At 47.4% G+C, this 15,090-nt stretch overlaps 2 protein-coding genes across 6 annotated transcripts in view; one reads left to right on the plus strand and one right to left on the minus strand.

Moving 5' to 3' along the window:
* Nucleotides 1-210: 210 nt before the first annotated feature.
* rb (adaptor related protein complex 3 subunit ruby) lies at nucleotides 211-3,919 on the minus strand. Its single transcript, XM_037422062.2, has one exon. The coding sequence runs from the start codon at nucleotides 3,917-3,919 to the stop codon at nucleotides 743-745; it is 3,177 nt and encodes a 1,058-aa protein (XP_037277959.2). The 3' UTR covers nucleotides 211-742.
* A 138-nt stretch (nucleotides 3,920-4,057) lies between these two features.
* LOC119170805 (uncharacterized) overlaps nucleotides 4,058-15,090 on the plus strand; it is a 29,525-nt gene continuing 18,492 nt past the window's right edge. The window contains exons 1-2 of one of the 5 annotated variants that reach the window (XM_075886636.1): nucleotides 4,179-5,002; nucleotides 6,319-6,429. The gene's annotated coding sequence lies outside the window, so the exon portion shown is untranslated. The other 4 variants (XM_075886637.1, XM_075886639.1, XM_037422063.2 and 1 more) reach the window with 4 other exon arrangements.

A 15,090-nucleotide genomic window follows, 5' to 3' on the forward strand; every position in this document is an offset into this window, starting at 1 on the left:
TGCTTGTAAATAGCAGAGCATGAGCAACAGAAGGCCCGCAACTGCGATAACAATGCATGACAAACTCCAAAATGTGCAAGTGCTTTGAGTGCAGTGTTTCATTCACGTGTGAGTGAAGTGGCGAGTTTGCCATTTTTTAACACAGAGCAAGACGATGTCTAAGCCAGTGACCATCACAATTAGGTTCACCACAATCTGACACCATTGCAATCTCTTGCAAAATATACACCTTTATATGCAATTATTACAGCTCATCAGAATGTTTACACTTCTATTCGGTCCCATGCAGTTGAGCTTATGACCCCAGCTGAGTTATTGGACAGATCAGTTGTGGCGTTGGAAAGCAAACACCAGCTGCCATCAGTCAGATTACATCCTCAGGAATGTGTAGCTAGCGATTTTCGCAGTGCTGGCGGAAAGTTAAACAGTACACCAGGAGATTCCGAATCCGAATTCAATGACAGAAAACTTCGCAAGCAGCCGCAGCTTCCAGACACGTGCACCACTGCGAAGCAATCTTCGTTTATCTAGACGTGGTTAGATAGCGAAACCCAAAGCCACTGGAAAGCACTCTTAGGCTACAAGACATCACAGAACCCCACAGTGAGCAGAATAAGCCAATTCCTGTTCGACCAGCTCACGCCTTGCTCGCTCAATAACCGAAAAATCCTACCATGTCAAAAATTTACGGTAAAAAAGTGCAGCTATTGCATCCGCCTGGCCTAGTGCAAGGTGAGTGCACTCACGACAGGGCTGTGCGCAGTTCTCGCATCAGCATAGAGCCGACTACCATCTTATCGCAGTTCACAGTAAGAGTGGCCTTTGCCGAACCTTGCACAAGACGTACAGTGACCAGCACCAAAGATCCCGAAGCCAAGGTCTGGCCCGCAAAGCGCACCCATCCGGGCTGTTCGTCTTCGATGACCAGCACGTTTGCCGCGCGATGAATGCGCTGCTGCACTTCCTTCGCGGCCTCTGGCACCTTTTCGAGACTGCAACTGTGTTCATTCATGCCTCGCAGTTTTCCCTGCTGAGCAAGAAACTCATCACGGTTGATACGCACCGGACGCAGCATTTCACCAACAGGCGGCTGGAATGTCAGTGTGTGCCGCGCACCATTTTCTATAACGACCTCCAAAGTCACCGGCTGCGTACTGTCGCCAAAATCAATGCCTAAGGTGGCCTGACGTGTGGCGCCAAGTGCCAAAGGTTCAGGCGTAATGCCTCGAACCTCAGATATACCGGGGCCGAGGCGGTCCGGAATGTGCACACCCGGCAAGTCTTCATCGCCGTGGTTAGCCAGCGTCACCTCAACAGAAGCCATCTTGGGTGAGAAGAGGTGTGGCGCCCGAGTGAACCTGTAGTTGATGGTCAGGCCGGCTCCAGATACTTTGTTGAGGAGCTCCCTCCACTCGGTTGGCATGTGTGCGGGTGTCGACACGGCAACAAAACGAGGTGCCTCTGTACGTCCCGCCACCGTTGCAGATGTAATTGTGAGGGCACTCATTGGCTGCAAGGTGGCAGCAACGGGCACGGTAGTCATGTCATCCAGGTCGAGGAGAAGGTCAAGGTTGCTCCTCGATGCAGGCGGCTTTTTCGGCTTTGCCATTGGAGCTTCACTGCTCGAAGTGGATGCATCCGATTCTTCACTTTCACTACTTGAACTAGTGCTCGAATTTTCGGCGCTTTTTGCATCTGGAGCCCCGTTGACGTGACTGCCGGCAGAAGCAGATTCATCTGAGCTCTCACCAACTCTGCTCCCCTCAGAATCATCAAATTCAGTTTCGCTTCCGGAAGCTGTCGCCTCGTCAGACGACCCATCGCTAGAGCCCGAGCTTGACTCGTCTGCCGAGTGACTCGAGTCTGTCTCCGAGTAAAAGGATTTCTTCTTGACGACCTGCTTCTTCTTCTTGGAAGATTTTGTCTCCTGCCAAACCGAGGGAACTTCCACATTACGCACCGATGTGTCAGGAGCCACCTCTGGAAAGTCTGGGAGCTCCTGATAGCCATTTGCCTTAGCATTAATGAAGTGAGAGAGTGAACCAATCTGATAATGGTCTCTGTCTTCAAACTTTGATTGCAGCACAGGTGCTGGCTTGGACGCCAGCAGAAACTTTTTGGCATGCTTATGCAGAACTCCACCAGTGTCACCTTGAGGCATGACTAACTGACGCAGAAAGCGCACTCTGTCTCTAATGTCGTAGTTTGGGTCATACTTTGCCAGGCTAAAGACATACTGCGTGATGAGCTTCGTCTGCTTGGAGTTGGTCAGGTACAGCTTAGAAGCGAGGTTGAGGGTCTGCAATTTCACAATGTCTTCTTCCTGAATAAACGTCTTGGCCACCTTCCGAAGCACGTCAGGTGCAATCTTGGGCACACGGTCGGCATACTCTCCCAGAAGCCACAGGATAGATGCTCGTGCCATAGGGACAGTGATGTTGTCCATGAGCTTGGCCATGTGGCCAATGATGTCACGGTGCTCGGAAGGCTTCATTTGAAGCAGCTTTTTAATAACGACCACACTTTCAGCAACGACAGCTTCATTCCTGTTAGAGAGCAGGGCCACTAATCCATTCAGGCAGGTGTCTGCAACCTCGGGAATGGTGCTGGCACAGCGTCCAATGGACTGGATAGTCGCTGCCACGAATTCAGTGTCGGAACTCGCCACATATGTCTGAAACTCGCGCAATATCACTGGCACGTTGGTCTCTCCAGCCAGATTGGTAAGAACTTCCAGCTTGAGCAACTTGATGTGCGTCGGATCACTGGAGCGCACAAAGAAGCTACGCAGGAAAGGCTCGAACAAGCCGCGACATCGAATGGACATCGTGGCCACATTGCTCAGAACAACCGTCTGAATCTCGCGGTGGCTCCTCAGGAGGCGAATAAGAGACTTCACCACCAGCGCGACTTCAGCGCGCGGCGCCAGGTGATAGTAGAGCTGCGCCACCGCCATCACGACGGCAGAGTTGCGGCTCTGAAGCAAGGGCTTGCAGTTGCGGAGCAGAAGGCGCAAGTCCGGGTCAATGGCGGTGCCGCGGTCGTCCTCGTCGTCTAACACCGACAACCGGCTGGCATCCGCGTCGTCCGGCCCTGCTGCGGCCGAGGAAGAAGCGTTGGGGTCGACGAACTGCGTCCTCGCGTAGCGCGTCAGCATCAGGATGATCTCGACCTGCCCCCACTCCTCGACGTCGACGAGCAGGTTGCACAGCTTACGGTAGTTCCGATGCACCAGGTCGATGCGCTCGGGACACACTTCGTCGAAGGCCATGACGGCACTGCCCACCACAAGCGTTGTCTTGTCGGCGAGTAGCTTCTCGATCACCTCGACCAGCTGCTCCTTCTGGTCGGGATCGAGCCGGTACAGCTTGGGGATGGCGTGCGCGGCTGTCTTGCGCACGTACGGCGACATGTCGCTCACGGCGTCCTTGATGGCCAGCATCATGATGGGAACGATAACGGGCACGCGGATGCTGGACAGCACGCGCAGGGCGCTCGCCCGGATCAGCTGGTTGGGGTCGCGCAACGCCCGCTGGAACGTCGAGATGGAGAGCAGCGCCAAGTCCTGCTGCTCCTCCGCGTAGCGCACCAAGTAAACGTAGACGAGCTTCTTCACTTCAAGGTTCTTCGAGACGACGTTCTTGACCACGGCCGGGAACAGCTCGGACGCGTCCTTACCCTTGGCGATCATGCCGATGATTCGCTTCATGGCCTCCAGCTTGAGGCCGTCTTTGCTGCTGTCCAGCATGTTCTTGAGGTCCTCGTGCCGGCGCAGGTCCGAGGAGAAGAAGCCTGGCACCGCCTCGGTCGCTGCGGCGTCGCCCGCCTCGTTGGGGTGTCTCGATGCCATGGCTGACACTTGCTGGCCGCCAGCAGATGGGGAGTTGAACTGATCCTTGTAAGCCCACGAAGCTATCATATCCACCGCCACGCAACTCTACCGCGAAGCCCTGCCGGCGGGCTTCCAGCCTACGAAGGCAGCAGGTCACGCCCCAGGTCAATAGAAGAGCACGATATGCTGCCGATGGGAAGAGCTCTTATCTGACGAGCCTGCAGCCATGATTATCACGGTAGGAGGAGTTTGAGGAATCACGGGAAAATGACGTGTACTAGCCGGAAGCGGAATTGAAACAGCTTCGTCGATGATCGTGACGCTCACGCTGCAATTGTGAGTTCCATTTTGTGATGTGTTGGTGGTTGCGGCCGCTATCACATTTGCACGTATTTTAAGAACGTGGTCGCTAGCTGTACGCACCCTGTGTGTAGGCTCATCATTGAAGTTCACGTTTATGGGCTTCTTGGTTGATGTGTACACAACCAGTGCAACCGGAGACATTCTTTCCTTTCGTTTAGCCTCCCTGCAGAGCCACATTTGCAGACACCTGCGGTTGCAGTTTCTTTTTTCTTCTTCGTTAGTATTGCGCACATTGCGCACTCCAGGTGCTTAAGGCTCCATGCCATGATATCATAAATCACTGTAACCATATAATTTATTACGACACTCTAATACTGTAACAAATGTGTTGTATGCTTCTGCCCATACTGCGCAGTAAACTTTGCTACAACTTGCACATTTCAGGAAATCATTTTTTGGATTATGATGTTAAAGCAAAGTAGAGCGATATATGGCGATTGGAATTGAATTGCACAAGCTGTGATGAACAAAAAAAAAACATCAAATTTAAGATGTAATAGCAGTTATTTAATATTTATTTACTAGTTTTTGATGACTACCTTATACTTTTTATTAGACATTGTGGCGTTTTGATGAAGTTAACGTTGAGTGAAATGAAAACAAAGTGCCAATTTTACTTCAAAAAAAAGCCACATAAGCACTTTTAAACTGGCAACAAACGTAGTTACCAGCGAAATAAGAAAGAGTCTTGTTTTGCCGGTTAATATCATAATGGTTGGCAGTTTGCAAATGACGCTCTAGAATGCCAGAAATAACGGTTAAATCTCCCTGACTGTCGTGCCTGGTTTACAACAACTTCTACCAGCCGTGAGTACTTCCTGCTGCCACTACACATGTTCTTCAAGCGTTGTCCCTCTGCTGCGTTACAGGCTCTGTTTTGAAAGTGACCCACGGTTTCTGGCAACGAAGCCAGCGTTCCTCTCAAATTGCGCGCGTCGAACCGATAGCGTCTCTTTGCCTGCGATTGTGGAGAAAAGAGACGGCGACGCTGTTCAGCGTTCACTGTAGCGATTTAATGCGCCGCCTTGATTGGGTTCTTGTTCGTGCTATTGTCGCGATTGTTTGTAGATTCTAAATAAAGCACTGCAGCCAACATCACCAACGATGTCATTGCGCACCGTTGGTGTTGACCGGTTAAGGTCTCCCAAACGGTTTGCTTTGATAGTACTCCTCCAGTCGTTACACGCACCCACCTTCACCAGTCTTTTCAGCGGCGTTAAATGCGCCGCCCTCCTAACGAAGCGTGTCGTTTCCGAAAGCCCAACAGATATATGCACCGCTGATCTGCCGATGTCGTTCGCAGCGATGAAGAGCAGACGATTTCACCGTTGCCATGTCAGCAGACGACGCTCCGCATGTTTCGCACCAGGAGACGGTCGCCTGCAAACATGAAGTGACTGCGGATGGCGCTAGCTGAGAACAGTGGGCCTTCATCCCACTAGACCACCGAACTAAGATTCGTGGCTAAATAGGCTCCACCATAGAGCTCTCCATCTGTATATTCTCTATACGCCGTAGGAAATACTTTCAAAATAAAAAAAAAAAAAAGACTGCGCCTCATGCTCGCGATGTAATTGCGCATTCGTACTCAGTCCTTAATATCAATCAGGTAGTTGGAAACTGCGCTTGAACTCGTAGTCGCTGTACTTTCTTTGCTAAGTGTCATGCATAGCTGGCGCATGACGCATGCGCAGTTGTATTCTTTGAAACTACGATAAATTAGATGGGAAACAAATAGCTGTAAATTGAGCTCTAAATGTTTCACATTGTCGCTATTTACATAGCGATACTTCATAGATATTGTTATTTATTTATAAATATTTGTGCGAAATTCTATTTTAACACTATTTCTGTTTTATGCCGGAATTGACCAAGACCTCAGTGACATATTTCTGTCACATAAATGACGTCGAAAAAGTATGCAGGATCAGAAATGAACGAAAAAAAAATTCGTCAATGGGAGTTGATTGATTTGTGGGGTTTAACGTCCCAAAACCACCATTTGATTATGAGAGACGCCGTAGTGGAGGACTCCGGAAATTTTGACCACCTGGGGTTCTTTAACGTGCACCCAAATCTGAGTACACGGGCCTACAACATTTCCGCCTCCATCGAAAATGCAGCCACCACAGCCGGGATTTGATCCCGCGACCTGCGGGTCAGCAGCCGAGTACCTTAGCCACTAGACCACCGTGGCGGGGCTCGTCAATGGGAGTCAAACCCAAGACCTTTAGGTAAGCGACACCAGAGGCAGGGCACGCTAACCACTGCACCACGGCCACATTTTCTGGGAGGTTTGCAAACGTGCCTTTTATATCTAACTCTGACCTTTCACAGTGCTGTTGGTAGAGTTAAGTAATGCATCACAACTGTGACATCCACGATTAGTACTTCAAAGCATTATTTCTACGTGTCAGTCCTAATTGGCATGTGCATTATTTCTACGTGTCAGTCCTATTCGGCGTGTATCCAACAGAAGCACAATTTTGTCAATTAACTAATGAAACTCCAGGTGGTGACATTACCCCTAATGTCGGTCTCGCTCATAGCATCCATGCATATCAAAAATAGCTCTGCGTCGCCTGGTTGTAACTCCGCATTCTCCATTTACGCTCGTCCCGCAAGATATCGCGGCTGGCCACCAGTGTAGATATGATGCGCATTGCATTTCACTCTAGTCGGGCAGTGGCGTTCAATACTCTAGCATGCCACAATTACGCAACCTTAGATCATGTTTGGTGCGTCCATTCATTGATGGCTCTCCTGACTGTCACACTGCTTTCTCTGATTCTGTTGTCACGGCTAACTACTATAGCTACCACAGGGGTTTGTTTAATCATTGATCAGGAACGTTAGTTGTTGGGATTGAAATGTATCACTAAGCATCATCAGCCGCTTGACTATGCCCACTGCAGGGCAAAGGCCTCTTCCATAATCCTCCAATCAACCTGGTCTTGTGATTTCCATTGCCACGTTATACCTGTGAACGTTTTATTCTCACTGGCCCTCCTAACTTTCTGTCTCTCCTTCGTGCTTTTGCCTTCTCTGGAAATCCAGTCAGTTACCCTTAATGACTAGCGGTTATCCTGCCTACGTGCTACGTGCACAGCCCATGTCCATTTCTTCTTCTTGATTGCAACTATGATATCTGTGACCCCGGTTTGTTTCCTGGCCCATTCTGCTTTCTTCTTGTCTCTTAAGGCTACACCTAACATTCTGCTTTCCATTCCTCGTTGCGTCGTCCTCAATTTAAGCTGGACCTTCTTTATAAGGGTCCAGGTTTCTACTCCGTAGATAAGTACTGGCAAGATGCAGCTGTTATATGCCTTCCTCTTGAGGATTAGTGGCAGATTATTTTTCATGATTTGAGAATACTTTGTGAATGTGGTCCACCCCGTCCTTATTCTTCTAGTTATTTCATTCTCATGGCTCGGCTCTGTGGCTACTCTCTGTCCTAAGTAGACATATTCCTTTGCAAGTTCCAGCGTCTCTCCATCTATCTCAAAGTGCTTTTTTGTGACAAAACTGTTGCACATCACTTTGGTTTTGTGCATATTAACTTTCAGACCTACTTTACTGCTTTTCGTGTCAAGTTCAGTAATCATGAGCTGTAATTTGTCCCCTGAGTTACTCATCAAAGCAATGTCATCAGCGAATTGCCGGTCACTGAGATACCCTCCATTAACTCTTATCCTAACTCTTTCCAATTTAGAACCCTAGAAACCTCCTGTAAACATGTGGTGAATAGCATTGGAGAGATCGTGTCTCCCTGCCTTTTTACACTCTTCTTTATTCGGATTCTGTCACTTTGTTTATGGAGAACTATGGGGGCTGTGGATCCTCTGTAGGTTTTTGCAGTATGTTTATGTAGCATATCAATAGGATGGAAAGGGGCGCTAATTGGTAATTCATGTTGGTTCAGCAAACGGGGAGTGCGGGGGTAAACACAGACACAAAGCAAAGAGGCGACACAGAGCACGAGCGCTTGTGCTGTGTGCCTTTTCTTTGCTTTGTGTCTGTGTTTACCCCCGCGCTCCCAGTTCGCTGAACCATTATGTAGCGTAGGCCAATGCCCTCATTACGTAGTGCCTGCATTACTGCTGATGTCCCGACTGAGTCAAAAGCCTTCTCGACATTTATGAAGGCTTTGTATTGGGGTTGGTTGTATTCCATGCATTTTTCTATAGCCTGATTCACAACATGACTATGGTCTATTGTGGAGGAGCCTGTATGAAATCCTGCTTGGTCCTTTGGTTGATTGAACTCTAGTGTTGCCTTGATTCTATTAGCTATTATTTTTGTAAATAGGTTGTAGAGAATGGACAGTAAGCTGATCGGGCTGTAATTTTTCAAGACCTTGACGTTTCCTTCTTTATGGATTAAGGTGATGTTGACATTCTTTCAAAATTCTGGTACTCTTTCCGTCAAGAGACATTGCGTATATAAGGTAGCCAGTTTTATAACGCAATATCTCCACCATCTTTCAGGAGGTCCATTGTTACCTTATACTCACCAGTGGCTTTGCCTCTTTGCATTCCTTCTAGGGCGTTCCTTACTTCCCCAGTCGTTACTGGTTGGATGTCGAATTCCTCTGAACTATCATTGTTTCTCACGATATCATCCTGGCTGTTTTGGCTTCTGTACAGTTTTCTGTAGAACTCCTCTGCCACTTTGACTATCCTATCCAGATTCGTTATGATATTGCCTTCCTTGTTCCTTAATGCATACATCCAATTTTTGCCTATGCTTAAGTTTGCCTTTGCAGCTTTTAGGCTTCGGCCACTTTTTACAGCCTGCTCAATTCTCTCCATGTTATCCCTCCTGATTTTGGATACTTTACGTCTATTGATTCACTTCAAAAGCTCCACTAGCTCTGTTTTGTTGATTGCATTTGGGGCTTTCATGGTTTGTCGTCTCTTAATAAGATTTCATCTCCTGAGATAGCTTGCAAGTGCTCTGTCTAGTGACTCTGCCTCTGAATTCCATTGCACACTCTTTGATGATAGTACATAGTCTAATGAAGAAGATCAACGCTGCTCTGAAAGGCAGTGAGTACCACTCTCAGACAGGAAGACGAACAATAATCTTACTACTGTAATGAAGAAGATACGCTGTTCTGAAAGGCAGAGGGTACTGTATCAGATTGATTGCACACGTGTGTTGGCGTCTCGGCAACCAGTGACGTTTATTATCAGCGGCATGCTTTTATACCGTCGTGGCATGTACAATGTTGCCCACTTGCTTTGGTACATATGTTACATGCTCTTTTTTTTTTACAAACAGAAGCATTGTTATTTACATATAAATGAAACACTAGCTTTAACAGGTTGATTGGTTTGTCGATATTGTTCATCGTAGTTCAGACGGCAAGGCTGTCGTCTCTTCCTTGTTGACCTGCAGACCATAGGGCTTGAAGGGCCACGGACAGCCTGCTCTTCCGGAGACTGAAGCTGTGCTGAAAGTGTTGCTGGAGTAATTTCCTCCCTTCTGCGCAATGAGCCGTTGTGTTCAAAGGGCGGACCTCCCCTAGGATCACATCCTTCCCCTGTCACGCGCACAGATGTCTCGCTGTTTTCTGCCAGAACGAGCAGAGGTGTTTTGCTCCTTCCCAATGGCGTCCTTGACAAGGTGGCACTGCTTTCTGGTGAGCACTCAGTTGTCGCACTGCTTTCAGATGAAAAATGCACCAGGGATGTCTTCTGCTCGTTGAAAGGTTCAGCTGTTCGCCTGAGGTCTCGGTGGTTTCTTCGCAGCAGTCTTCCCTCTTCTATGCGAACCAAGTATGAACATGGACACACTGTCTTAAGCACCTTCCCTTTCAAGCGCCAAGAGTTATGGTCCATAACCCTGACAATGTCTCCTTGTTGAAGTAGCGGTAGCCATGTGCCTTTTTGCATGTTTTGTCTATGCTTCATGGGCTGCGAATCTGTAGAATGTTGAAACTCGGGGAGTGGTGTACGAGGGTTTCGGTGCATCTACAGCTCTGCTGGTGACCTGCCGTCTTCAAGTAGTGATGTTCTGTAGTTTAATAGCCCCAGCCAGAAGTCTCTTGCTGCACTTGCTTTTTTCAACAACCTTTTGATGACCTGCACTCCTTTCTCTGTGAGGCCATTTGATCTAGGAAAATAGGGACTGGAAATAACATCTTCAAAGTCAAATAGCTCAGAAAAATCTTTGAACTCCTTTGCGGTGAATTGCGGCTCTCCGTCCGTGCAAAGCTGTTTGGGTATGCCGTATCAAGCAAAGATACACGATGACTTTTCGACTACTGCTCTTGCAGTAGTTTCTTGGAGCTCCTCAATGTCCGGGAAATTTGAGTAGGAGTCTTACAATAATGTAATGTCTTCCGGCATATTCAAACAAGTCTGCTCCCACTCACTCCCATGGATGATCAGGTGTATCCCGCAAAAGCAATGGTTCATCAGCTTGTCTGTATGCATTCAACTGACAGGAAGGGCACCGCTCTATCATATCAGTTATGTCATCGTTTATTCTAGGCCAGTACATGAGCTGCCGTGCTCGGGCTTTGCACTTGGCAATGCCAAGGTGACCACGGTGGAGGCACTTTAGCATTTGTTTGCGCATTGAAGTGTGAATCACAACTTTCGTTCCCTTAAGCAGTACGCCCCTGACAACTGATAGCTTATTTGCACACCTTTTTAGCTCACCTTCAATGGACTGCGAAGCTTCCAGCCTTTTTATCACAATCTGCAGTTCAGGGTCTGCTGCAATAGCCTCAGCTAGTTGTGCCATTGTTTTGGGGCTTACTCGATCAGACAAGATGCTTATAGCATTAATTTCAACGTCCTTAGAAAAATCACCCGGCAATTCTTGCCCCTGAATGTGCGAAAGCATGTCTGTTATTATCAGCTTTTTCCCAGGAACGTGCTGCAACTGATAGTCGTACTTTAACATGCGCAAAAAAGTCTTTGCAGTCTTGGCAGTATATCACCAAGCCCTTTTTTAGAAATGGCTAGCAAAGGGCTGTGATCAGTTTCTATGACTATCTGCCTGCCCACGACAAATTCGCTGAACTTTTTACACCCAAAAACGACGCTCAGGGCCTCCTTTTCTATCTGCGCGTACCTACGCTTCATGTCTGTTAAGATTTTGGAAGCATAGCCAATCGGGCGCCATTCTTCCCCGTGCGTTTGGAGCAATGCAGCTCCTACAGCGAAAGCCGATGCGTCGGCAGATAGCTTTGTGGGCAGTGAAGCATCATAAATTGCAAGAACAGGGGCTTTTGTAAGCATGTCGCGTACAACATTCCATTCTCTGTCATGCTCGTCTATCCATTCAAAAATGACATTATCTCGCAGCAAGGAATGCAGCGCTTTGGTGCGATTGGCCAAGTTCGGCAGGTACTTAGAAAAGTAGTTCGCAGCACCTAAAAATCTTTGCATATCTTTTTTCATTGACGGCGTCGGGCCCGCCACGATGCATTTCACTAGGCTGTCGTTTGGCTCGATTTCAACAGAGCTGATTTTTTCGCCCATGAAGTATATTTGTGACATCGCTATCGTGCACTTATCCCAGTTAAAAGTTGAGCCTGCAGCTCGTGCAGCGTTCAAAGGGCTTTACAGCCTCTCGGTATGCTCTTTTAGCGTGGCTCCCCAAATTATAATATCATCCACGTACACTCGCATGTCAGATAGACTGTAAAATATTTCTGTCATCGTCCTCTGAAAAACTTCCGGTGCCGAAACTATTTCAAATGGCAGCCGCAGAAAGCGGTAACACCCAAAAGGGCTGCTGAACGTGCGAATTCGGGAAGTTTTTTCATCAAGCGGGATTTGATGAAATCCGCTATTTGCATCCAGTTTGCTATAATATTTCGCGCCTGCAAGCTCGCTCTCAATCTCTTCTCTTCGTGGCAGTTGGAAGTGCTTCCTCTTTATCACCCGATTCAAGTTGCGGGGGTCCATACAAATACGCAATTTTCCGTTTTTTTTACGGACAACTACCAATGGGTTCACCCAGTCGGATGGTTCTCTAGGTTTCGTGATGATACCAGCTGCTTCCAGGCGGTCAGCCAGCTCTTTCTTGAGTTGGGGCCGTTATGAAAGAGGAACCCTCCTCGCAGGCTCCGCCACTGGCACGGCGTCGTCTTTCAAGGTCACTCTGTATTCTTTCTGCAGCTTGCCAATACCTGTGAACAAATCTTTAAACTGGGTTTGTATGCGTTTAGACAGGTTGCTCTCACTTTTGACGTCGTCAACGTGGTCAACATTCACCAAACCGAACTGCTCACTTGCTTCAAGCCCCAGTATAGCCTGCCTTCCCTTCTTTACGACAAAGAACTCGACCGGGTGATTATGGGATCCTAGTTGAACAACCAGCCAAACTTTTCTCAAGTGTTTAATTTTGCTCCCTTCATAGTTGTGTAGAATGGCTTTTGTTGGTAGTGGGGGCTGCCTATAATGCAATGTCTCGAATATACCAAGGGGAATTAAGTTGGCTTGAGCACCCGTGTCAACTTTCAGCTTTACATCATGGCAAAGTATGGTAGTGGCAACCAGCCATTCTCGCTTTGAATTTATCTCTCTGCTGCTGCCAGCCGCGAAAATTTTGAACACGTAGAAATCGCTATCGCTGTCCTGCTTTTCATCACTTCGCTGGTCCACGTTATTTACCTTTGGTGGTTTCGTTCTGCAGCACACAGCTAAGTGGTTTGGTTTGTTGCATTTCATCATGTTGCCTAGCCTTGTGCACTCTGTCACAAAAGCTGCTTCTGCTTTTACTTTGATACCTATACTGGTATTTGTCCTTGTGTTTTACGGCGGCAACACTTCTTTCCTCGTCTCATATTTTGCTGCGTGCAAGTGCAACTTCTTCTGCTTTTTCTCCCTCTACGGCCATCTCGAGGGTCAAGTCTTTCTTGGCTAACAGCTTTTCCCGCAGACACTTGCTTGTAGTACCAAAAACTATCTGGTCTCGTTGCATGGACGCACGCAGTATGCCAAAGTTACTGCTCCTAACTTTCAACTACAAGTCTCTAGAATTGCTCAATTGGCTCGCCATCTGCTTGCACTCTGCTGTGAAACACTTCAACCTTCCCTTCAACCTAGGCAATTATTGTTTTTGCCTGAATAAACACTGAATGAATGAATGAATGAATGAATGAATGAATTAATGAATGAATGAATGAATGAATGAATTAATGAATGAATGAATGAATGAATGAATGAAACACGTAGCTCTCATATGTCTCGTTGGTTTCTGGCAGACAGTAGGCTTCGAAGGCTTCCACCAGTTTGTTGTAGTCCACTTTGTCTTCTTCACTGATTCTCAAGGTATTGAACACATCGATGGCCTCTTGTCTGGCAAGATGAAGGAAGATAGCCACTTTCTGTGCCTTGGTGCGTGGTTTCTGTTGCTCGGTGGCAGCAAAGTAGAGCTGTATCCGCTGCTTGAACTTGTACCAGTTGTCAGCAACGTTTTCACCAAGCCGCAGTGGTTCCGGGGGTGGAAGCTCAGCCATTGCTTTCGAAAAAAGCGTCGACGCGGCCGGCCCACTTCTGACTCCATGTGTCAGATTGATTGCACACGTGCGTCAGCGTCTCGGCAACCAGTGACGTTCATTATCAGCGGCATGCTTTTATACCGTCGTGACATGTACAATGTTGCCCGCTTGCTTTGATACATATGTTACAGGCACCACATTCAGGCAGGGAGACATGTCGTCTTCCTGCCTGAGAGTGGTACTCTTCCTCGCTCTCTTCTAGGCATCCCTCCCCTGTGGGGTTACACACCCATTTTGCATGTGCACCCCCTCCTCTCCTACCCTCCCTTTATCTCTGGCCTTGCAACGCGGACTGCTTGCACTGCAGAATCATTCACTGGCCACCTCATATATAAAGGCACTTGATCTTGACCTCCAAGGTTGTGCCGGTGGGAGATTTCCCCTGTGTGTTGTTGAACAATAAAAATTCGTAGCGTGCGCCTTAACTAAAAGCAGACTGCAGGTCTTTGTGTGCAATTTGAGTCTTCTCTCCCTCATTGCCCATCATGTTCCAATTTGAAACTCCGGTTCATCACTGCGTGCTTTGCACCTACCCAGTTTTCTCTCCTGTGCAACGCCGCAGTGAGCGCTAGCATCGACGCTGTCGACAGTGTAAGCGTTAATGCCCGCTGCTTCGCATCTGCACATGGTTCCCTGTAGCGGGAGATTGTGTAATTTTTTTTGTATTTCCCTCTAAAGGTGTTCAAAACGTGGTGTTTTCGTAGAAGTTCTATTAAAAAAGAAAGAAAGTTATTCAGTACATGAATGAAAAGATACTATAAAGGATCCTTAAGGCAGATTATTTGCTAAATTTGATTTCTGCTTCTGTGTTATTAACAGCCACACAAGAAACTTGTTCAATTTATTAAAAAAGATGTGTGTCAGTAAAATGTAGCACTCCTTGTAAAATTTTTCTTAATAGCAGCTCCAATAAAGAATGAGATAGAATATTTGTGCTGCAATTCATATGACAGTAATGCCTGTATTCAAGAAGAAAAATTCATTTGAATGTTCTGACCTGCGCCATGAAATTTTATTGCAGATTGGGTTAGAGTGCATGATACTATGAATGAAAGTCCAAACCGAACTGATGCTTACAGTACATAAACATCAAGCCTGTGTTTGCTGTGTCTAGAACAAGGAAGGAACAGAGAATAAAAAAAAGGTAGGGATGCTAACCCTTTAATGCCTAGTGTTACAGTTCTGCAACATACCGAAAAACTTCAAGCAAGCAAGTCGCAGAATGTGTGCCGTTTTTAATAACACCTGTCAAGTACTCATAGCGAGTGTAGCTTTTAGCATGAAAGATATAGCGCTATCTAGTGTATTGTATTTTATGCTAGAACCAGTTGCTTTTGTAGCTGATAGCGGAGAGCACGAAGCGCGCAAGAGC

This window comes from Rhipicephalus microplus, chromosome 2 (genome assembly GCF_043290135.1).
Source record: "Rhipicephalus microplus isolate Deutch F79 chromosome 2, USDA_Rmic, whole genome shotgun sequence".
Taxonomy (NCBI): domain Eukaryota; kingdom Metazoa; phylum Arthropoda; class Arachnida; order Ixodida; family Ixodidae; genus Rhipicephalus; species Rhipicephalus microplus.